General features: G+C 32.9%; 2 protein-coding genes across 3 annotated transcripts; one reads left to right on the forward strand and one right to left on the reverse strand.

The window, feature by feature from the left end:
* Window positions 1–9,157: 9,157 nt before the first annotated feature.
* LOC141672155 (annexin-like protein RJ4) lies at window positions 9,158–11,987 on the forward strand. Its single transcript, XM_074478663.1, has 6 exons — window positions 9,158–9,387; window positions 10,099–10,244; window positions 10,524–10,739; window positions 10,869–11,081; window positions 11,422–11,511; window positions 11,597–11,987. Exons 1-6 carry the CDS (start codon window positions 9,315–9,317, stop codon window positions 11,798–11,800), a joined length of 942 nt encoding a protein of 313 aa, XP_074334764.1. The 5' UTR covers window positions 9,158–9,314; the 3' UTR covers window positions 11,801–11,987.
* Window positions 11,988–12,448: 461 nt separating this feature from the next.
* LOC141672154 (CSC1-like protein At3g54510) lies at window positions 12,449–24,246 on the reverse strand. 2 transcript variants are annotated; one of them, XM_074478661.1, is made up of 10 exons: window positions 23,769–24,245; window positions 18,680–18,820; window positions 17,948–18,011; window positions 17,151–17,363; window positions 16,158–16,349; window positions 15,052–15,350; window positions 14,361–14,640; window positions 13,614–13,892; window positions 13,018–13,251; window positions 12,449–12,812 (listed from the first exon to the last, which is right to left on the reverse strand). In XM_074478661.1, exons 1-10 carry the CDS (start codon window positions 24,080–24,082, stop codon window positions 12,666–12,668), a joined length of 2,163 nt encoding a protein of 720 aa, XP_074334762.1. In that variant the 5' UTR covers window positions 24,083–24,245; the 3' UTR covers window positions 12,449–12,665. The 2 variants fall into 2 exon arrangements, with proteins under 2 accessions (XP_074334762.1, XP_074334763.1); XM_074478662.1 differs by lacking the exon at window positions 16,158–16,349 and having other exon boundaries at window positions 23,769–24,246.
* Between the last annotated feature and the right edge of the window lie 1,097 nt (window positions 24,247–25,343).

Below are 25,343 nucleotides of genomic sequence, written 5' to 3' on the forward strand. Positions count from 1 at the left end.
GAATATGTTGTAACTGCGGTGGTAGCGCTATCTCGTATGCAACCTTTCCTATTCGCTTCAAAACTTCGAATGGCCCTATATACCTCGGATTCAGCTTACGTTTCTGACCAAATTGAACCAACCCTTTCCAGGGTGATACTTTCAACAATACTAATGATCCTATTTCAAAGTTTATATCTTTCCGATGTAAATCTGCGTTCTTTCTCTGTCTGTCTTGAGCGGCTTCCAATCTTTTCCGAATTAATACCACTGCATCTCTAGTTTGATGTACTAACTCAGGTCCTAGCATATTTTTTTCCCCTACTTTGTCCCAATACAGAGGTGATCTGCACTTTCGACCATATAAGGCTTCGTAGGGTGGCATTCCAATGCTGGCATCGTAGCTGTTGTTATAAGAAAACTCAATCAGTGGTAGATGATCATCCCAATTTCCTTTGAAATCCGAAGCGCAAACACTTAACATATCTTCGATCGTCTGAATCGTCCTCTCACTTTGGCCATCAGTCTGAGGATGATAAGAAGTGCTCATATTTAACTTAGTTCCTAAACACTCTTGAAATTTAGTCCAAAACCTTGAGTTAAATCTTGGGTCTCGATCTAATACGATGGACACGGGAACTCTATGATTCGTTACTATTTCATCCAAATACATTTTAACCAACTTTTCCAAAGAATATCTCTCGTTAATCAGGAGGAAATGCGTTAACTTAGTCAATCTGTTGATAATTACCCAAATAGCGTCATGATTCGACCTTGTCTTTAGCAATTCCACCACGAAATCCATAGCAATCTCTTCCCATTTCCAGTGTGGAATCTCCAAAGGCTACAATAATCCACTAGGCTTTTGATGCTCTGCATTTATCGTCTGACACACGTGACATTTACTGACCCAATCGGTAGGCTCCTTCTTCATGCCTGGCCACCAAAAGTTCTTCTTTAAGTCTTGATATATTTTGGTACTTCCCGGATGAATAGAGAACCTAGAATTATGAGCTTCCCACAAAACCTCATTCTTCAATTCACTTACATTGGGAATCCATATCCTTGAGGAAAATATGAATATACCATTGCTATCCTTTTGAGTACACACTTCTTCTCCCGTCAACTCATCCAATCCTTTGTTCATAACTTTCTCTTGACACTTCTTTATTCTTTCCATTAGTTCTGGCTGAAAAGTGATTTCATATAAACGCTCTTTATTACCTTCTGGCACTCGAACTTCAATTTCCAGCTTTTCTAATTCCCTTACGAGCTCTTCAGAATCCTTGATCTTATTTAATCTTTCCTTCCTGCTTAAGGCATCTGCTACCACGTTAGCTTTTCCCGGATGATAGTTGATACAACAATCATAATCCTTGATTAGCTCCAACCATCTTCGCTGTCTCATGTTCAAATCCTTCTGGGTGAATATATACTTTAAGCTTTTATGATCTGTATAGATGTCGCATTTTTCTCCGTATAAATAATGCCTCCACAACTTCAATACGAATACTATCGCCGCCAACTCCAAGTCATGCACTGGATACTTCTGCTCATGGGGTTTTAACTGTCTGGACACATACGCAATAACCTTATCATGTTGCATTAACACACAGCCTAATCCCTTCATAGATGCGTCACCGTAGATCACGAAATTCCTTGTCTCATCTGGTAATGCTAACACTGGTGCTGTCATTAATCTCTTTTTCAGCTCTTGGAAACTTTCCTCACATTTCTCAGTCCAAAAAAATCTTTCATTTTTCCTGGTCAGCTTAGTCAATGGGGTTGCAATCTTGGCAAAGTCCTTCACAAAACTTCGGTAATAACCTGCTAGTCCGAGAAAACTTCTAACCTCCGTCGGAGTCTTCGACTGTTCCTATCTAGATATAGCTTCAACCTTCACAGGATCCACCTTAATACCATCCTTACCCACTATATGACCCAAAAACTGAACTTCCTCTAACCAAAATTCTCATTTCAAAAACTTAGCTTATAATTGTTTTTCCCTCAGCCTTTGCATAGCAATCCGTAGGTGTTCGGCGTGGTCGTCCTTGGTCTTTGAATAGATGATGATGTCATTAATAAATACAATAACAAATTTATCCAGATACTCCTTATACACCCGGTTCATTAAATCCATAAAAGCTGCTGGTGCATTAGTTAATCCAAATGACATCACTAAAAACTCGTAATGGCCATACCTGGTTCGAAATGCAGTTTTTGGTATATCCTCAGGCTTGATCTTCAACTGGTGATAGCCCAATCTTAAATCAATCTTCGAAAAATAACATGCTCCTTTAAGTTGATCAAACAAGTCATCAATCCTGGGTAGGGGGTACTTATTCTTGATGGTTAGCTTGTTCAGTTCCCGATAATCAATACACAATCTCATGCTTTCATCCTTTTTCTTTATAAATAACACCGGTGTGCCCCACGGGGATATACTTGATCTAATTACCCCTTTATTCAAAAGTTCCTGAAGTTGTTTAGCTAGTTCTTTCATTTCCATTGGGGCCATACAATAGGGAGCCTTTGAAACCAGTTCTGCTCCTGGAATCAGGTCGATAGAAAACTCAATCTCACGATCAGGTGGTAATCCTGGTAACTCGTCTGGAAAAACATCTGGAAATTCGTTAACTACTAGGATCTCATCCAAATTGGGTGCCTTCTTTTCGATGTCCATGACATGGGCTAAGTACGCTTCACATCCTTGTCTCAACAGCTTCTTTGCTTTTAGTACCGAAAGAAATTTCTTTTCCTGCTTCTGTCCTTGGTATGCTACCATAACATTATCTTCTGTATACAACAAAACTCTCTTTTTATTACAATCAATATTTGCCTTATGCTGGGACAACTAATCCATTCCTAGAATCACATCAAATTCTCCTAGATTAAAGGGTATTAGGTCCACTGAAAAGAAACGCTCATAGATTTCTAATTGACACCTAGGGAAAAATTGGCTCACTGGAACTTTATCTTGATTGTCCACTTCTATAGTCAAGGGCTCAACTAAATCTTCCAACATCAAATCCATATTACTTACATATTCTTTAAATATAAAAGACTTAGATGCTCCTGAGTCAAACAAAACTTTAACAGACACGGAATTTAGAGAAAGTGTACCTGCAACTACATCTGAATCTTGAGCCTTAGATCTCTTGGTCATCTTGAAGGTTCTAGCTCTTGTTGTGCTGGTTGCCGATCCTTGAGATTCACTACCTCCTACGCTGGCCTGAGTAGCAATCTTGCAGTTTCTGGAAATGTGCCCAACCTTACCACACTTAAAGCAGGTGACTCCTAGGTTCCCTGAGTTACATTCTGACGCATAATGACCCTTTTTATCGTATTTAAATTACTGAACATCCTTCCTGCATTGACCACTATGCTTTCTACCACATGACTTACATTCCACAATTGGCGTGGTTGACTGAACTGGGGCAGAGGCAACTGAGGTGACACCGAAACTTGTCTGAGTAAAGCCTTGCCTCCTAAATCTCTTGTTCCTATTCCGGCCAAACTTTCTTGGGAACTTCTGACTGGACTCTTCTCTATCCGCCTTATCAGCACCACTATCAAACTTTCTCTTCTTATCACTCCTCTCCTTAGAGGCCAACTTCTGATCACTTTTAATCACTAGGGCGGCTTGAACTACAGAGGTATACATCTTAAGCTGCAGGGCCACCACTCCACTACGAACTTCAGGCTTCAGTCCTTGTTCAAATCTTCTAGCTTTCTGAATCTCGGTATTCATATATTCAGGGGTTATTCGGGCCAATTCCGTAAACTTGGCCTCATACTCAGCCATACCTTTCTCTCCTTGCTTCAGTTCCAAAAACTCTACTTCCAATTGACTCTGAAAACAATCTGGAAAATACTTTCCTAGAAATAACTCAGTGAATCTGGCCCAAGAGACAGGGCCCTCTCCTTGCAGGAATTGTTGTTGCTGCTGTTGGAATTGTTCTTGCTGCTGAGCCATCTGATTAGTCTACTGGCGCAACAAATCTAGTAATCCATCCATGGATAGGCCCCCGTCATAGTTCCTGCTGGAGGAATTGGACGGGATATTCTTCTTGGGAGGCATTCTCCTGAAACACAACAAAAAGGTTTTATATGAAAATTGTGCCCCCGGGTAGCAAAATTTTTATGCATCAGGAGAATGTTGTCAAAATTAAATATTCCCTTCCTTGTTTATTTGGGGTCCATCCACAATGCATAACTAAATTTAACAAAACCAACAACAAATACAACAATAACAATAACTGTAATAACAACAATGCAACGAAAATAAAACCAACAATAACACTACAAATCCATCCAACAACTACAATACAACACTCGAAATAAACGGAATACACAACAAAATTGGTTGTCATAGCAGCCTCCGCCTAGTACAAGCTACAGCAACATAATAAACATACATAAGGAAAACACCTACAGAACTCCTGCAACCAACTCTGAGCTCTGTATCTCACTGAAACAACTCTGACATAGCCACTGCCACTCCCACTGATGGATCCTAACTCAAATACCAACCAGTTCACGAGATCTTGATACTGAACAGCTCAAAACTCGGAGCTAATAAAACGGTCAATGGTCCGAGCTCTCTCTACAGCAGCTTGAGTCAAGGATCGCACTCTCTCCTGCACATCGGGCGAAGGAGCAGGGATGCCCTGAAAAGGCCCAACCGGTGGTCAAGCTATGCCGCTAACCCTGGGCTCTGCTCTCTGATCAAAGACTGGTTCACCTCTGAGTGAACATGGTAGGGGATCAGGGAGGATGCACCTGAAAGAACGGATGGAGGAACAGGTGGTCTCGAGGTGGAAGAACTGGGACCACATCCTGGAGGGAAATCCCTAACAGCCGACACTGACCTTCGTACCCAACGAGGATGGGCACCAGGTCCTGACACACCTCCTGATACAACTGGAGGAACGGGTGGGGGAGGCATGGGAGTCTCCTCAGCTATGACATCCAAAGTCCTCTCAGTGTCTCAATCATCTGAATCTGACTGGTTCCCCCGAGATGGAGAACTAGAAATCACTATGGGTCACTGTCAACAATATAAATATACAAGGAAGATACAACAAGGTTAAGACAAGTCTATTAAAATATTAATAGATGCCAGGGTAACGCCGTCAGAACCCTCGACTGACTCTTAGGGTTGCTCCACTAAATGAGTTGCTGACTCACACTTTAGGACACACTTTCTACACCTTTCCGACTCAATCCTTAACCTAAATCAGGGACTTGAACTTGTAGCTCTGATACCAACTGTGACGGCCTCAACCCAGGGGTCAGGGGCTGACGTCACCAAAAGTTCTTCTTTAAGTCTTAATACATTTTGGTACTTCCCAGAGTTATAAAAACATAGATTTTAAAATTTTAACAACACTTTTCAAAACGCGATTTATACCCGCCTTTAACCAATAAACGAAACAAAGCGCGGGTGAAATTAATCCCGAAAATTACCAAAATAATTTTTAAATTCTCAGAATATTATGAACTTAATAAAATATGAGTTTCATGATTTTTGAAGAATCCTGGAATTAAATATGGATTTTATAAATAAATACAATCAGAAAATCATAAAAAGATAAATAATTGACAAAATATTGATTTGTAAATTTCATAAAATCCTAAAAATAATTACTGAAATTATAAAATCATAAAACAATTTTAAAGACGATCCAAATATTTTTGAAAATAAGTTGTCATAAAATCACTTCTAAAAGTGAAACAAAATGATATGGTGCAACAAATAATCATTCAAACAATCCACGCAACCCAACAATCACATATATATAATAATAAGTAAAACACAGAGACCAAAACCAATATAAAATTCTTTATTTAATTAATTATGCAATAATTACACATTTAAATATTACAAATATATACGAGTCGCTATATCCACTCCCTCCAACTTTGGGATATAGAAGCATCCCGTAAGGGGGGTTAGTAGTCACAATTGTCGAGTACTCATATCCAAGGGGTTGAGAGTTCACAGGTGCATGCAGCTGCTGAAGTTGGGGATTCGTCCCTTGAGGAGTTGGGGGATTCGTCCCTTGTGGCTGAGCCTCAGTTGCCCCTACCAGGGTTCCTCCTTGGGTGGAGGCATAAGTTGAGTGTGGTGGTAGTTCCAGCACTGATGCGATTGCTCGTTGTGGAATAAAAACCTGAGTACTTTAGTATTTAATATTAGGGTTGGTGAGCTTCGAGCTTTAATGGCTGCTCTTGCGTTCGGGACTATCGGTCCTTACAATATGCCTACGTATTTCTGTGTTGTAGAGAATCAAGCCAAAAGCGTAGTTTTAGGTTGAGGGGTAGAGCCCTTTATATAGAGGTAAGTCTAGGGTTAGACTTCTGTTGGAAGACTTGGTGGACAAGTCTCCAACTTAGATGGTGATTAGGAGTCCTATTAAGGAATGAGTTCCAGAACCTTCTGTGTAGGACTTTGAGTCCGTTTAGAATATATGTATCTGCTCTTCCAACTGTATTGGGCCTAATCCGTGAACAACTTGTGTTTGTGGACCTTGACGACCTCAACTAGTGGGCCTCGTCTACATGGGTCGTCTTGAGTCTGCTATGAGTTCGGACCAGACAGGTCTATATTGAACTTTTAGACAAGAAGCCCAAGTGTTATTAATGCGACCTTTAATATGTCTTTAGGATGTATTTTCCATCCATATCAGACTAGGTAATGATAAAAAAGGACTTTGGGTATATTAGGAATCGTGTGAGAAATATGAATAATCTAGAAGGGATTTAACCCTCCTAATTTTGGAGAGATATTATTGGTCTCTTGTGTGAGCTAAACTATGAAATGTGTGGCGCCGCGCTCAAATGTAAATTTAAAATTATAGTCTACTCATTGATCAAGAAAACTTTGATTAAACCATGAAGAGGATGACACATAACATTCCTCGAGTTTAATCTATAATATTTGGTTAAAGGGATTATATTACGTTGTGCATTATTCACGAAATGTTTAATCGATCACCGATTTAATTATTATTACTGGGGCAGCAATGATGTATTACTAGATTCCGCTCATTGTTTATAATTTAAATATGAGATATTTAAATTATTGTCAACGTAATAATAACATATAAGGTCACACAAAAAAAGCTTGGATGAATATATTATTCAAATTCGAATTTGAATAATTTGAATTAAATATGCAATTCGAATTATTTATTATTAATTAAGTTGGACTTAATTAATGGGATAAATAAATTTCGAATTTGTATATTATTAAATCTGAAATTCAGTTTTTATTTGATAATTGAGTTAGACTTAATTATTAAATAAATAGAATTTCAGATTTTAATAAATTCTAACTTGAATTAGGGTTGGGACTGTTTTTGTCCTCTCTATATAAACATCCTTAAGGCTAAAATTAGGGTTACGTTTTTTATTAAATAAAAACATAAAACCTTAGCAGCTAAAGGTGAGAGAGAGGGGGAAACAGGTTTGTTCTTGGTGCTAGTACATGCCTCCTCCGTACTGGCTTTCGTGTGGATACCTCTACGACATAGATTGTTAAGGCGGGATACGTAGTATTTAGTTAATGCTAGGATCTCCTTTTGACAACCATAGGTTGAACCACAATATACCTCAAACTCAATAGTTATTTTATTAAAATGTTAACATTGAGCTTCTAGCTTAATTGGTCCATGATACTAATGCTCACACATATGTTATGGGTTCTTGATGTTTTAGTTCTTGCATATACTTTAAAGAGCTCTGATCGCATATAAATATCAATTTGATATTTTTATTCAAAAAAATAATTTTAAGGAGGTTTTCAAAACTCCTGTCAAAAAGTTAAGCGGTAATTATTTAAAAACAGATGAAATAAGATTTATCTTTAATGATTTGGAATTCCAAAATTTGAATTTTGTTCAATAAAAGTAAGTTTTATCATAAATGTTAAATATAAATTTGTGTATTTTCCGGTATAGGCCCGTTACTCTCTAAAAGGAGTGTATTTAACTGGAATTTTAAAGAATTTTTTGAATTTTGAAAATCCTATAATATTTAATTTGGATTCTAAAAAATCTTGTAAAATCTGATGGTATTCAATAGGAATTGAAAAGGTATTTTAAAATTTGGGGTATTCAGTTTAGATTTTAAAAAGTCCATTAAAATCTGGTGGTATTCGAAAGTCCGTGAATTTTTTTTGTATTTTATAAAATTGTAAATTTTGAAGAATTTGCTAGTATATTTTATGTTTTCAGAAATTTTAGTAAAATTCAAGAGACTTTGATGAATTTGTAAAAATCACTACTCAAATCAGAAAAACTTTACGGGATTTATTCAACAACTCCGCTAAAATTCACGTATAATTATAATCAGACAAAATCAACAATAATCATTCACAATCGATAAGTTATTGTAAATCCTATAAAATCTGAATCGAATACCTAAATCTCTTTGAAGATATCAAACTTCTATAGTCATGTAGTACGTTTTTTTTTAATAATAATATACGTTATACTCCCTCCGTCCTAATTTATCTGGCTTGTCTGACTTTTTACGGTCAAACTGACCCAACTTTGACAAAAAACTTTACATAGTGGATTATAGAAAATATTTATAAAAATTATATCATTTGAAAGCATGTTTACTGTACTTTAATATGTATTTTTCAGTTTTTCAAAATAATTAAAGAATAAATTTTTATTTACGGTCAAAATTCAGTCAATTTGACTATCAGTTAAACAATGGGACGGAGTCATTATTAATTACACGATGACAAAGAACGGTTTCAATGTTTAGCATAACTCTTTTAATCGTAGAATATTAAATTTTAGGAGCATCAGTGCGTTACTGTGGATAATCGTAAACTTTATTTTTAATTTATAGATACATTTTTTATTTCAAGATAGATATCTCAGTATATAGCCAGGCAGATATAAGAGACAAAATGCACCAATTCTTCTTCGTTAAGAAAAAAAAAAGTTGGTAATTTAAATTAGTGCTGTATATATTTTAAAGGAAAAACCAAAATTATACTGGATTTAGTATCATATTATACTGTCATTGTCTTTAAATTAAATTTATTATAGCAATATCCAGCTGTATCAAACAAAGTATTTAAAAAAAGTAATCATATTATTTTGTATATTTTTGAAAAACTGTAGGCCGGGTTGGTGTAAGATTCACAGTATTGATTTTTGCTAATTAAGATTTTAGCAAAAAGCCAAATGTTCATTTTAGCAAAGCGTTACAAATTATGAGAATCTGTGTATAAATAGGGGCAGTCCCAAGAGAAACAAAACATTGCACTTGTTCTTGTTGGATTAACAAAAAAAAGTTTGACTGAAGAAGAAATGGCCACTCTCATTGCTCCTGAGAACTTCTCTGCTGTTGCTGATGCTGAAGCTCTTAAGAAGGCCTTTCATGGTACTGTCTCTCTCTCCTCTCTCTCTCTCTCTCTCTCTCTCTCTCCCTCTCTCTCCCCCTCTCCCCCCCTCTCTCTCCCTCTCTCTCACTCTCTCTCTCCCCCCTCCCCTCTCACTCTGTTTAAATCTATCTGCATGCATCTATTTTTTTATGTATCTTCATATATGTTGTACATTTCTTTGGTTGATATGTATGTACTGTGATACATCCCTTAATTGTTTGGTGCATCCATGATATGTTTAGGGCGCACATATTTTTTTTGGTTACCCCTGCATTTTTAAATTCTTGAGCCTATTCATATATTTTTTATGATGAATTTGATGATAAAAACTAAAAAAATGCCATGTTTTTTTAGATCCTTGTTAGAAGTTGCTTGAAAAATGAAAACCCCGCTGTATGAATTCTGATCTAAAATTTGAGTTACCCTTGCAACTTGTAGACCAATTGATTTATTTCTATGATCCAAAGCATGTCTTTGTTTTGTAACAAATTGACACTTTCCACCTATATAGCTATAAATCAAGGTATTTTTAGTTCATTTAAAAAAAATGTTCAGATCGAGTTCTTTTGACATAAATCAAGTGTTTTACTTTCAGATTTTGGACATTACTTGATCTGATATTCATGATTTGAATTATTTAAAATGTTGTCACTCTCAATATATTAATTGTTTATTTCTGATTATGATGAAATTTGTTGAAACGTTTGTAGGTTGGGGAACAAATGAGAAGGCTGTAATAGCAATACTTGGTCACCGAAATGCAGCTCAGAGGAAGTTGATCTGGAAAGCTTATGAAGAAAAATATCAAGAAAATTTTATCAAACGCCTCGAATCTGAGCTCTCCGGACACTTTGAGGTTCGAGGTGTTCATAATACTTAATTGTGTAGTCAGATAAATTGTCTAGCAGATCGATGAACGAAAAGAAAATGTGATTGTGAGATATTAAAATATTTATATTTTGTGACTTTTGTCCATGATCTACGGAGACTTACCACTTTCCTTATAAACGAATAGTGTGTAGTTGTAGAAGAATTGATCTAATAAGTGTTGTGTAGATATAAGAAGTTCATCACTTGAGTTCACTAGTGTAGTACTATTTTATTTATTTATTTTTATGTTTTTGTATGAATACAGAAGGCAATGTACCGTTGGATTTTTGATCCAGCTGATCGAGATGCATTGCTGGTAAATGTAGCAATTAAGAAAGTTCCAGACTATCGCGTGATTGTTGAAATGTCTTGCATTAAGTCTGCTGAAGACTTCTTGATTGTGAAACGGGCTTATCAGATTCGTTACAAGCGTTCCATGGAAGAAGATGTTGCTGCATATACCTCTGGCGATATGCGCAAGGCATGCAGATTACCTCTTTTATTGTTGTTTAGTTGTTTGCTAAAGTTGTTATTCCTTGTGTTTGTGGAGATCAAAAACTATCAAAAAATAATTGAGTTTATAATTATGGCTTCTGGTTTCTTGTTACAGCTTTTGGTTGCATTGGTGGGCGTTCATAGGTACGATGGTGGTGAAATCGATACCAAATTAGCAAAGTCCGAGGCTGATGTTCTTAACAAAGCTATCAAAGAAAAGGTGGTGAATCATGAAGAGATCATAAGAATCATAACTACAAGGAGCAAGGCTCAGCTCATGGCAACTCGAAATCACTACAAAGATGACCATGGCATTTCAATCTCCAAGGTAAAATATTACAAGTCCCTGTACATACATTCCGCAAATTGGCCGTATAGTTTAGTAATGTCCTGCCTTACTTAATTTTGGAGTTTAATGCAATTTTTATTGTGGTATTCAGCAGTTACTCTTGTGGTCTTAAGCAGTTTTTTAATGTAGTTTGAAGAGGAACATAAATAACATTCTTCCCCATGCGAATAAGTAATGTGCTCATACTAACATAACTATGACCAGTAAATAAAATTAAAAAATTATGTTCTGAACTTCATTTTTCCCCCCTGGTTATTCGAGCTTGTCAGAGTTATAAATGACGAGTGACGGCAAATAATTTGATTTTGTGTTATATCAGCATCTTGCCCAACACCCAGCTAATGAGTTCTTATCTGCATTACGTGCTGCCATCAAATGCCTAACTGAGCCGAAAAAATACTATGAGAAGGTATGACTCTTTTCAGTGAACAGAAAATATATAATTTAGCTACATTTCTCTGATGACAATTCCATAACTACATTGCATACTGCAGGTGCTGCGAAATGCTCTGAAGCAAAAGGGGACGGATGAAGATGCACTGACTCGTGTGATAGTTACCAGAGCTGAGGTTGATCTGGAGGAGATAAAAGACCTCTACTACAAGAGGAACAGTGTGACTCTTGAGCATGCAGTTGCAAAGGAGACTTCAGGGGACTACAAGTTATTCCTCCTGACTTTGCTTGGGAAGACTGATTAGATAGTTTTCACTTGATTTCATGAAATCGGGTGAACTTTCCTGGGGAAATTTGCCTTGTTTTTTGTTGACAGTTGTTGTGTTGTTTAAGACTTGGTAGATTCTCTTCTTTTTTTCTGGATTTGAAGTTATTGAGTTTGATTTTGAACTTTGCAATTTGTGCTTTGGTTTTGTTCACATTCTGCTTCTACATTGTTGTTCACTTGTTCTGGTACACTTACATTTTATTAGTAGGTAAAATTATTATTAATCAAATTAATTATGTTAATAAAAAATGCTATTATATGGTATTAATTTTAAATTGCTATTATATGCTATTAATTTAAAATGCTACAAATAAATATAGTTATTTTAATAAAATGCTTCTATATGCTACTAATTAGCAAACAGGAGGTATATTTACTGAGTAGGTAAAATAATTTTTTGTATATTTGTCATCTAGCTATGATATTATATCTTGTATGTAAATGATTTAGGAGAAAATACCTAGCAAAAACTATATTAGGAGAGGGAAAAAAAGGCTCGGGCAGAAATTAAGAATAATTTTTTTTTTATATCCATAAAATTGGCTCATTAATCAAAAAGACTACAGTCAATTGAGGAAATTTAAAAGACCATTGAACCCTTAGCAAGGAGACGAGAGAAAAAGCATAAGGTATCAGCTAAGCTTCCATTAGAATGAGTTATATTCCAGCTCACTAAAAGTCTACAATAATACAATCATGCTCATTACTCTATCAGAATACTCTATAATTCTAGTGACAAATCAAGATTACATACTCTCCAGCTACAAATGGACTAGAACGAAACATAGGGTTCATATTCATTTAACACGATTATTCTAAAAAATCGAACAAGAAGTGCAATGTCACAAAATCAATGGCTGCGCTGAACTTGATTCTTCATTAACACTCACCGGCTGCAAACATGGAGGGCAATAAGCATCTACTGCTTTTCGATAGTTACCCTCCATCAGGCCATTCTGTTCATCAAGTTCATCATTTTTGGCTGCATCCTGAACATAAATAAAACATAATGCATTCACATCCCAACAATTTCTGAAGTTCTTGATAAACTCACGGGTTCAAATTAAAGTAAAAGCAAAGGACTGGTAAATGCTATCATGGTATTATATTCAAATCTATAACCAAAGTGACAGCTACACTTTTCAAGGTTTCAATCATTAAACTGAAAATAGTGTTTCAAATTGTTCAACTTACTTGGACAGAATAATTGTTAAATGAAGGAAGGAAACGCATCTTGCAGTACTCGTTAAAAAGCAAAGTTACTATTAGAAGGGGTATTGTTGCGAACGATGCTGATGGCTTTGCCTTCATCCCAAAGAGACCTATCATAGTAATTTGCATGATAACAAGTGCAATAACAATATAGTGATGGATGTAGGGCCAATATTGACCACATGTCTCGTATGTAGTTTCATACACTTCCTGGATCTGCCAGGGAAAAAATATAATATCGTGGATCAGTCATTGCATTAGTCAGGTACATAAGAAAAGGAGTCATTGCATTAGTCAGGTACATAAGAAAAGGATAATACTAGATAGTAATATTTATGAGTTGGTTTAGACGCTTTATTCAACATGAACAAAGTGGGGAAAACAGACTTGAGTAATTTAGTGAAAAGCTATGCAAGGTAAACAAAGAATTGAAGGTTAACACTCCCATCTACATTATAATAGCCAGAAAACTAACATCACAATGAACAGTCTTATTCAGGAGCATACCCGTGTATGATTAACTTCAAACAGATTGTTAACTAATTAACTAGACTAGTTCAAGATTTTGGAATCCTTACCTGGTGAATAAACACGACATATCCAAGAGCGAAGTAGCCAATTAAGAAAGGGAGCAGCAATGGTGCTACAACTGCATACACCATGCCGATTAGTATAAACAGACAGATGAAAGGGATAATTCTGTAGTAAGGCAGTGAATATAGATAAGGATTTTTATTTTTTCCACGGCCCCATGTATGCAGTTTAATATAGTTCAAGACAAGTAACCCCGGCTGAAGAATTTCCAAAGAAAATCCTGACAATCCACTTGTCAAAATATATGTCATAAAGAAGTCTGCCTGAAAAAACAAAATAAGAATTTTATAATATATTAACTGATTTCTATAGCATTATAAGATATAATTCAAATTTCTTTAGATACTTCAAAATATAAGAAGTAGATTACTTCTAGAAGACAGTGTTATATAGATGAATAGAGGACACAAAATAAATCAGTGCAGGAGAAGTGAATCATTGACTGACAGTGAAAACTGAAAACTAAAAACCAAGGGAACAGAGATTTTTAAACAATAGCAGAAAAGTAATTTAACTACTAAAAGTTGTATCGAAAATTTACATCGAGAATATGTAACTATAAGAATATTTGAACTCTAAAGTTATCATGTAGTATACGTGTAGATATATATACTATAAAAACACAAGAGACAGATCCTGATGACATGTCATACATATGGATATTCGACGAACTGAAGGCACAAGAAAACTAGTACAAGTAACTGGAAGGGATAGAAGTTTGAACATCTTACTTGAGCAGAGACTGCACTTGCGAGATGACTTGGAAAATCCTTGGGCTGGCTAAAAGATTTCCCGATTTGATCCAATAAAGAACCTGATAACAAACTTAGGAAGAATACATTTCCCACTAAAAAGTAGAAGACCATGTTGCAAGCCTTTATATCCTTTCTACTTCTCGATACATATCCTGCTAGTTTAGCCATTCCCATCATTGCAAATGGAACTACGTATATACACCCAGCAAGTATTACACTTGGAAGATAGCCTGTCACTGTAGATTGTAATCCTGGTCTGAGACAAAAAAAACAAAGACATATATATATGCACCAAAACACATATAACAACATTGATAAAATATATAGAACTGGACAAACATATAGTATGAGAACAGAGGACATATCAAGGGATTAGGAAAAAATAAATATTAAACTATGACAAATGTGGTTTCCACTGACAGTTATACAGGGTGATTAAAGTTTGAATATTGTAAAAATAGGGGGAGGTTGGCTTTGACTTGCTAGATCACCTAGTAATAACAACAGAAAGAGTTACCGACTACACAAGATTCCCATACTTCCTGTTTAAGTGATGGAAGCTTTATGTTTGCATGACAATTTTTTCTTATCTTTAAGGAGTATGTACAGCCTAACGGATTAATTAATATTGGACCAATCTGGAAAAGGTAAGAGTAAATTATCTTACATCAACTGCACAGCCATGGCAGGAGGGAACCATTTTTTAAGTTTTTCAAATTTCGCGATTCCCTGAACTGCTGTGACTGGAATGGCGAAAAATATTGTAAGCAGCGATGCAGCCACCACGACTACACCTTTATAAAGTGGTAAACGTTTATATGGTATCGCCAAACTCCTCCACAGAACATCCCTTGGTTCTGGAGCCATTTCAGTGGTCCAGAAGAGTGGATTTGAGTGCTGCTGGGACTGGGCAACTAAGGTAGCACCACATCGTGACCTAAATGTAATAAATGCAACAGGCATTTCCTACGAAGTAGAAAGGTGAACTTGGTTAAAAATTTGAAATATTTAGGTTTTAACAATTAAGATTCTGAAAGGGAAATATGACATTTGCATTAACAAAATGCTTGACATTAATTTACCTCTATAGTCTATATCATTATAATGCAGCTTGCTTATAGTTATAAATATTAACAAACCACAATCTGAACTATGACCCTAGCCCCTCCGGCATCTGGCACAATGGTTCATAAGCTACATGATGATGAGCTCTTCATGATACCGTTATATAGGAGATATGATATCATCATAGCAGTTCACATAGAACTTTTTGACATTTTAGGTATGACATGCAAAAACTGTTATATTCTACTGAAAAAATAATATTGTTTACACATTGGTCAATGCCTCAATGATCATCACCACCAAATATATAGATGAATCATTCTTGAAATAAAACTTGAATCATTCTTGAAATAAAACTTTCAAGTTATCATATAGTAACTTGAGCAGGATATAGCCAAGATGACCTAATTAATTCCTTTGATTTATTGTCATCAAGAAGTAGTGATTTCCTTTAAACATAACCAGAAGGAGATTTAAATTTCACTCCAAGTGAACCCCATCTCATGCCCAATGCCAAACACTTCTAACATATAACATAAACTTAAAAGCCTGAGACAGTAATTCCTATCAGTTCATACATGAAACAGCTGAATATGTGGTATAGAACTACTTCTGCATATTAGAAGGGAACATATATGCTTGGAGACATATAATTGCAAACAAGCAAAGTGCATGTAGATTATGTAGTTGACTGTTAAAAAAATATACCTTCTCTTCATTCATCTTTGTTCCACGCGTTTGTCGTATCTTATGATTGAGTTCTTGAAGTTTCCCCTCAAGCCGTTCAATTTTTGTGTCATCATTAAAAGCTTGAGACAGGGAGGATCCACTGACACGTTTCTTAGTCAATGATCGTAATCTTAAAGTTTCAATCTTGTCTGATATTTTTTTTGCCCGATTCTACATATAATAAATTAAGTTATTTCACTTGTATGAACCACTATAAGTAATATGAACCGTGCTATAAAGTTATATTTTCCAGACATGTGAATGATATATATAATGTTAGGCAACATAGTATCGCAAACCAAAAATTGTATACTTTAACTACTTGTAACTACTTGCTGGAAGAGCATAGAAAAAGCCAAAGGAAATAAAACAATACATAGTTTTGATATGATAATTACAAAACACAAAATAAATCTTTAATCTAGGCAACTACGACTAGAAGATAAATAATATAGGTGACTAGGCCTAGAAGATAAATAACAAAACTAGATTTGGTGCTTGTGTAGAGAAGATAATTTCACTACATATATAGTGTAGCATATATTATCCTCCAACTGGGCGCAACTAGATAAATTTAAGTGATAAAATTTCACCGCGTTAGTGTTTCCCCAATCTTTGGGATAAGCTGCAACTTAAAGGGATTTTTATATATGGCGAGGAAAGATAGAAGAAGGAAGAGAAGAAAACCTGAAGGGACTTGTGCATTTCACATGACATTATGTCTCAAAACAATTTCTTACAATATAACCAATCATACCACAAATCAATCTCATTAACGATCTCAACTAATTTTTTGGCCAACATGTTAAAATTTCACTAAACTCGATGTCTATAAATGACAAAAGGAGAATAAAGCAACAGTAGATAAAGAGATTATAAACCTAGTGTCCTAGTCCTAGCATAAAAATTTTCCACGCCAAAATTTGAGCATGCAAAAGTAAAGTTTTTATAAATGTTCTCTTGTAGCCTTACCAACAGATCTTCAAGATCCTTCCTCTCATATAATATTTGACAAGATCGATAGGTATATGGGTGATACTTGGAAAAGAAGTGATCTACACAACACCCATGAGCCTTGTGTTCATCGCAGAAAGGAATATTTCTAACTAGAACTGTGAACTGATTTGGTTGATGCCGTAGAAGACGTAGCTGCTGAACCCTTTTCACCGTGATATGATTGTATTCCTGAGTATGACACGGGGCAGGAAGTCACCTGTTATAATCAATTTTCTTAATATCAAACTTTATCTAAAAATAACTACACAAAAACTGAAGCAAGCCAAAATTGTCTTGGTGAAGTCAAACGAATCGGAGATTCTATTTGGAAAGGAATTACATAAATGTAACTACAGATGTATCTTGATATGTTCTGTTTCAATGTATCAACATAGAAAATCTGCCTAACAGCTCTATACAACTCTGAAAACAATTTTCAAGTATGCTCTGACCTAGGACACATAGTAGTTCATATATAAAACAGAACACACATTGACCAATCCATCCACCATATCTCACAAGTCACAACAATCAAGATTTTTTCTCTAATCTTTGTTGGAAGAAACAACAATCCAAAAATAGTTTATATAGTGTCAGAATAAACTAATCTCATCCGTCTCTTAGACATTTTTAGAAACATACTATGGTCGAGAAGCGAATTCCCACCTTCACCCCTCCCCCAAGCTGTAGGAAAATAAGATAATAATAGAAAAAAAAATGTTTCCCTTAAAAGTTATACACACTATGCTAACAAAATGTGAGGATAGATATACCTTGTGCATTAGGTATACTACATACAACGTGATAACGCATAAGCAAGAATAATGCACCCAAAGCCTGTTGATAAAAAAAAGACAATTAATTGATGATTAAATCATTCTTAAAGTCTAAAGGCAGCTTTATAACCAGCCAATATGACTGAAGACCGAAGTGCATCGTCCAATTGTACGTGGGAAATGGACAAAAAATTATACGACATTCTTAATTATCATATCTTATTATTCAAGAAATATGCCAAGCACAAGCACACAATTTACATCTTGCCCCTCCCAAAAGAAATAAAAAAGAAATAAAATAGAGTGTGAGACGAGAAAGGTGTATAATTTTGAACTAGAGAACTACAAGACGTAGCAGTTCATATTCAAGTGTTATATCAGGAAAAAAATTGCATGTAATTTTACTGGCTTTCTTAGTTCTTTTTACCAAGCTTTTCCAGTAGTGTTGACATGTTAAACCTGGGTGAGATGATTCTCAAACAGGTGCTCTTCCCATTTATTCACAATAAGTTGAAATTGAATTTTTAAAAAATTGCCTTTAAATTGCCTTTAAAATTTACCATTATATATAATGGTGCATTTGAAAGAACAAGGTCATTGGTGAAATGTGTAAGCTTTGTTTAACCAAGTAGTTCTCTAACATCTATATACCAATATCTTGCAGTAGAGGAATGACTAACCAACAACTGTGCATGTCAGTGCAGATTTACAAACCATAACAAACATTACCTGTTTGAGCCTCCACTAATATTTGAAATCGTGAAGTGATCCATGGATTGTGGATCGTCAGATGACCTCTTATTGCTACAATAATTGAGAGGGAGAAGTACACATAAACCAAGGACAGAGCAGACGACAAATAAGTTGATCCTGTCCGATACAAATTTGTATTCAGGTATAAAAGCGTCTAAATATATATATATATATATATATATATATATATATATATCCAAAACCTTTTAAGAATGTATCATATATGCACAAGGCAAGCCAATAAACTGACATGCACTAGTTGTATTATATTATTGCAGTTTAGCATGTATAAGACAACAATAGTAAAGGGAAAAAAAAGCTCTGCTATAATGATATTTTAAAATTTATAAACATATAAAAATAACATCAAAAATGAAAGATACTGATCCAGCAAAATATAAACTTGTAGGAACAAGATTCAATCAATATTTATTACAGAGATGTTTGGATTTATCACTAAAAGGTAAAAGCCTAATTGTTTATAATACTTATCACTAAAATAACTAGGTGACTCTTGGAGTTGGTAGTAGTGAGTGGAAGCTCCTAGTGATTTAAGGAGTCAGTAGACTGATCTCCCACAAAATTCCCTAATCTGATCACTATTAGTTACACAGATATTTCAATAAGAAAGAGACAAAAACAAACCATGAAACAAAATTGGAATTATTCAGACCTCTCAGTGCAACAAAAAAGTTAAGACGAGAAAATAGTACTGCTCAATATATTATTATGCATAAATTTGAAATTCACTGTCATGGGTATAATTAACTGCAGTACATAAAAAATGCATGGAGTTAAACTGACAGAATTCAGACCCGAATTTAAAAAGCCTGATCAAAGTAAGTGCATCTAGGCCATTCTCCTCTAGAATTTGATCATCGGTAATGTGAAGAGCATTAGGAATCCAATGAACAGAAGGACCAAGTTTACGTAAACCGGAGGAGTGATCATGATAAGGGGGAACATGGTGATTAAGATTTATTGCACGAGCATAGTAAATAGTGGCATTACATGGTAGTCTCTTGAAAATAGCAAAGAGCCAAAGGAGAAGAATGGCTACTCCTAAATTAATGGCTGCAGAAGCATATATGGTACCCGAATTCACCACAGTAACATACGAATACACTGAGGAGCCCAAGTCAAGAACTCCCATTTCTAGATGTTATACATTTTTGTGGACGTGTAAATTTGAAGGTTTATGGAAATATCAGAGAAAGACAAGTTGCAGTTTGATAATGGGCAATTAGAGGAGAACTATAACTGGCTTATAACTGCCAATGACATGCATATATATTTGGGGGGAAAAACTCACTTAAAAACAAAGAGAAAAAATGTTATCTATTCAGACCAAATATTGATAAAAACTTTCATATAGTATCCAAGCCAATAAGCCGTGCCTACTGATTATAATATTTGTAATTTTATTATTTTGTAAAATTAAATTATAAAAATAGTGATTATATATTATTGAAATTAATGAAATTTAAATATTTACATATTATTTTGAATGTATTATATTAATGAAAGATTCAAAATTTAGATAGTTAAAATCTATAGCGTATGCGGGCCTATAGAAAAGTGAGAGTTTGAATATGTGGATATAGATGATTTGCTATTGTTTTTTTTTAATTTTTTATTAATTTAATAAATATTTTGTTATATTATAATTTGAATTAATAAAATTAATTTTGGAAGTGTTTGAAAGAAGTTAAGTGCGATTAGATATTAAAATGGATAATAATTCATAGAGTTTGTAGTTATATTAAATACATGATTTATTTATTTTAACTAAATAATATTTGTTTAAACTTTTTTTGGAAAATGTTAACATATTTTTTTAGAAAGGTGTTAACCAACCAATCAAACGAAACCATATTTCGATTGTATAAGGAACTAGCCGATAACACGGAGTGATTATAATATTTGTAATTTTATTATTTTATTATTTTGTAAAATTAAATTATAAAAGTAGTGATTATATATTATTGAAATTAAATGAAGTTAAAATATTTACATATTATTTTGAATGTATTATATTACTTAAGAATTATAGTTAAAATGTAGCCTGCCTATATGGCGGGTGAGCCTACGTGGATGTGGATGATTTGCTATTATTTTTTTAATTTTTTCTTGATTTAATAAATAATTTGTTATATTATAATTTGAATTAATAAAATTAATTTTGGAAATGTTTAGTTTCCTCCTAAGAAAGAAGTTAAGTGTTATTAGATATTAAGTTGGATAATGATTCATACAGTTTTTAGTTATATTGGATACATGATTTATTTATTTTAATTAAATAATATTTGTTTAAACTTTTTTTGGAAGGTGTTAACATATTTTTTACAAATATAGATAATTGAGAAAAATTTATAAAGAGTATATCATTGAGAAAGTATATGTACCCGTGCTTTGTTTTAAATAACTGTCATTTTATTATTTGTATTTTGATATTTTATTAATTATATTTGTTAAAAAAGTAAGTATATCTAAATAAGTATAACCGGATATATCTTTCATTACATTCTAATAACTATTATAATAATTAGATTTTAAAATAAATAGTTTATACACGTAATTAGATACTGAAAAATATTTATCCTCCCCAATTAAATAGGTCAAATTTACAATTACTTAGATTGTTGATAAGATTCAAATGTTTTACTAATTTATATAATTACTATTATATCTAATTATAAATTTGATTTAAAATGTTTAATGATTATAATTTATGCCATAAAACTAAATCGGAGATTGAAGTGATTTTTTATTAGTGATTTAGTGTGATATAAGCATGTTAGTGCTAATGTTGATATGGTAAATATATTCCTAAAAACTTTCATTTTGGGTGAGTTTCAAAATGTATAATAAGAATACGGACATATGCAATCTATCAATCAACTAATGTAGTAGATATGGAAGTATAAGTTTATGTCTAATTATTTTCTTAGTTTATAAGAAATGTGCGATACCGAAATTATTTTTAATATTTTTTTTAATTTATTTATAATGGAAATTTTAAAATATAAAACTTGTCAATTAAAATATTTAATAATATTATTTAATAATAATTAAACATACACATACACCTTATATGTAAGTGATATCCTTCAAATAAGATGTATCTTATAAAAAACAATATTATTGATTGTGACTCATAGTTTTATTAATATTTTTAGCTGTGTATACAAATGATAATAATATTTTAATTAAAAGATAAATTTTAATATTGATCATAGTACAAATTACCCTTAATTTGATTTTTGTCTTCTTTTGACACATTATTTTAGTCTAAGACCCATGACTAAATTCAACTATTTATTTTCAGCTTTAATTTAATTTGTTTAAGCTTGAATTTATGATATAATTATTTTAGCCCGTATAAAAATATATTATTTTATTTTAGTTGGTCTAAATATTTTTTATTTAAATTTTTTTTCTTGGAATAATAGTATTATACTTTTTAACACTGTTTAATAGTATATAATATTTTATTTTATTCTGACTTCCACGAATCTTAATAGTGCGATGTAACAAAATAGTATGAATATTATAGAAATAGAAGAAACCTATAGTTATATAAACCTATTATTTCAACCAAATCCAAGTATATATATTTAGTTTGTTTAGAATTTAATTTTAGTGAAGGTTTAATATAATTTTATTTTAGCCAAGATGAGTAGTATATTATCTTAGTCTAGTTGAATATTAATTTGTTTTAACTCCATCCAACAAATCAAATTAATCATGTTTAGTTTTTTTATTAGTTATTTTAGCCCGGCTGAATCGTATAATTTTTAGGGAATTAATAGTGTATATTATTTTCTTTTACCCCAGACAATTGTATCTGCCAACGAATTATCTTTTATCTTTTAATTTAAATAATTTTTTAGTCGGTTCAGTTGTAATATTTCGGGTGAATTTTATGTATTATTTTGTTTTATCCTGAATTTTATTATGCATATTTATTTCTAATTTTATTTATGTTATTATTTTGTTTCTAATTACATTAAATAATAAGATTTTTATTTTTTCTTAAAATAATTAAACTTGAAACATATGTCTATATTTTATGTTATTTGTAATTAAGTAATTTTTTTGAAAGCGTATCTTTTGATGGATTCTAAAGAGAATGGAACTGTAATTAAGTAACGTGTTTTAGGTGAACAAGGTGATTAGCTGGTTATTAATGATTACCATAGTTGGTCTAATTATCTTTGATCATAATTTTAATTTAACTTTGATCAATTTTATAATATATTATTTATCCGGAAAGTATATATTATTTTGTTTTAACTCGGTTTAATATTATAATAGTTTAACTGGATGACTAATATTTGTTATTTTGACTTAGTCTAAGACACATTATACCAATATAATCCAATTAAGTATATTTAATTTTCTTTAAATTTTATTTGAACCGGGGTTAATATAATAATTTTGTTTAAACCCGTATGAAAAGTGTAGATTGCTTTGTATTAACTTGAGACAATTATAGTGAGCAAATTATCTTTTGGTAGTACAAATATATATATCTATAATTTATAAAATAATATCTATTTTACGGTTTAATTAAATAATAGTTAAATTAATTGTTATAGTAAATATTGTTTTAAAATTTAATATGATAAAATTTTAATTAGTATAATAATTTGACTAAATTAAAAGGGTTCTAAAAAGGAAAATTAAAAAGTTTAATATAAAAAAAATAAAATATTAAAATAAGGGTAATAAAGTAATTTTAGCAGGTAACAACTGACAAAACTTTTAATGTTTCGTCTATTATAATATAATAATATAGATTTTTCAGTTTTTAAAAATAATGAAAGATTGATAATCAAAATTGATTTAATTTGACCACAAAAAATCAAATATTACGGATAAATTGGGACAAAAGAAATATTTATTAGGCGCACAATAAGCTCCTATGTGACATTTTCTAATTGATCCTCATTAATAATGATGGCTCTGAAAGCAAAAAAATTCTAATCAATAAAAGTAAGCAAACTCATCAAAAGTGCGTAGAATTTAGTACTTAAAATGTGGTACGAGAAAGAAAAAAAACCCGAATTTGAAGAGACGAATGAGAACAAGACGATCAAGGCCACAATTATCAAGAATATCATCTTCTGTAAGTTTAAGCGCATCCTTCACCCATTGCACTGACGGAACATATCGCCGGAGAGAAATGAGAGAATGACGACGATCCACCACTGGTATATCAGCGTAAAGATTGCCTTCCTCGAGAGATATACGTCGAGCATAATATAAATCAGCGTTTGAAGGCTGTCTTTTAAATATTGAGAAAAGAGATACTAGTATTAGTGCTACTCCTATGTTGATCCCTGCCGATGCTACTAGACTTTCCCCTGTTATCATCCCTTTATTCCTAATCCAATCTGTATATTTTTATAGTTTGCTTATGATCCTTTATGTGTGTACATTTGTTTGGTTATTCTATCTATACTTTACTACCGACTTTTAAGTTGGGTTCACATCTATGATGATGTAGTAACAGAGTGTTGGCAGCCTTTTTGGTAAAATGTGGCAGATACTGAGGCTGTATGATGACGCAGACTTTTTCTTAGTCCCCCTTATTTTGACTTTGGATTTATGTGAATGCAATGCGTACTTGTAACAGACCCAAGACAATTATTGATTATTTCTCAAACTAAATAAATTTAGAAAAATTGACAAAAATAGCCGATTTTTGAAAAAATTTAACAAAAATAGTTATTCTGAAAAAAGTGGCCAATTTTGGCCGATTGAATACTCCACTGTCAGTTGGGTATCCCAATTTGTATAAGATACTCCACTGGTAGTTGGGTATTTCATATATGGGATACTCCACTGCCAGTTGGGTATCTTGTATAAAGTGGATACTCCACTGACAGTTGGGTATCCCATCAGCTAAAGTTGGCAATTTTTCAGAAATTGGTTATTTTTGTCAATTTTGTGTAAAAATAGGCTAAATTTATCCTTCACCCATAAATTTACCGTATCAACTTTAATTTTATTCGTTCTAATAAACAACTCTACTTCCTCCATCCTATCCTGCCCAATTTGTTGAAATTTAGATTGGAAACGGGAGAGGGAGAGAGAGAGGAATAAATGATTTATATAGTTAATGGAACATAAAAATTAGTGAAATAGAATTATATCATTTTCAAAGAGAGGGTGCACCATGATGGCAATTAGATCTGACAATTCGGATAACCGGTTTGGTTTCGGATCGGATGTGATTCAGTTCGGGTTTAATTCGGGTTAAAATCGGATAAAATTCGGCTTAAAATCGGTCAAAATTCTGTTCGGATCAAATTCGGTTCGGATATTTTCGGATTATAACTTAATTATTTTTTCAATTTCTGAGATTCAAAAAATATCCTTTTTATTTAATTTAGTATTTTTAATGTAATATAATGTACTTTTACAAAAGAATATGATTAAATAAGTATGATATCATAAACATAAAATTGTTTAAAGTATAAATTTTGCTTATTTCAGGTCATATTCGGTTCGGGTAATATATTATTCGATTTTAATCGGTTCCAAGTTATAATCGAATCTTGCATTTATAATCATTTTCAGTTCGGATATTTTTCGGATCAATTTAAATCGGTTTTCGGATAATTATCGAATT

Source organism: Apium graveolens, chromosome 7 (assembly GCF_009905375.1).
Source record: "Apium graveolens cultivar Ventura chromosome 7, ASM990537v1, whole genome shotgun sequence".
Taxonomy (NCBI): Eukaryota; Viridiplantae; Streptophyta; class Magnoliopsida; order Apiales; family Apiaceae; genus Apium; species Apium graveolens.

What these genes read in the sequence shown, in the direction of transcription:
- LOC141672155 (XM_074478663.1), top strand. Translation starts at nt 9,315, where the DNA reads ATGGCCACTCTCATTGCTCCTGAGAACTTCTCTGCTGTTGCTGATGCT. An exon ending in CCTCTGGCGATATGCGCAAG is followed by an intron (nt 10,740 to 10,868) that starts GCATGCAGATTA and finishes TTCTTGTTACAG; the next exon opens with CTTTTGGTTGCATTGGTGGG. An exon ending in CGAAAAAATACTATGAGAAG is followed by an intron (nt 11,512 to 11,596) that starts GTATGACTCTTT and finishes TGCATACTGCAG; the next exon opens with GTGCTGCGAAATGCTCTGAA.
- LOC141672154 (XM_074478661.1), bottom strand. Translation starts at nt 24,082, where the DNA reads ATGATAACAGGGGAAAGTCTAGTAGCATCGGCAGGGATCAACATAGGA. An exon ending in ATTCGTCTCTTCAAATTCGG is followed by an intron (nt 18,821 to 23,768) that starts GTTTTTTTTCTT and finishes TGTATCGGACAG; the next exon opens with GATCAACTTATTTGTCGTCT. An exon ending in ATGTCGTGTTTATTCACCAG is followed by an intron (nt 13,252 to 13,613) that starts GTAAGGATTCCA and finishes TTTCCCTGGCAG; the next exon opens with ATCCAGGAAGTGTATGAAAC.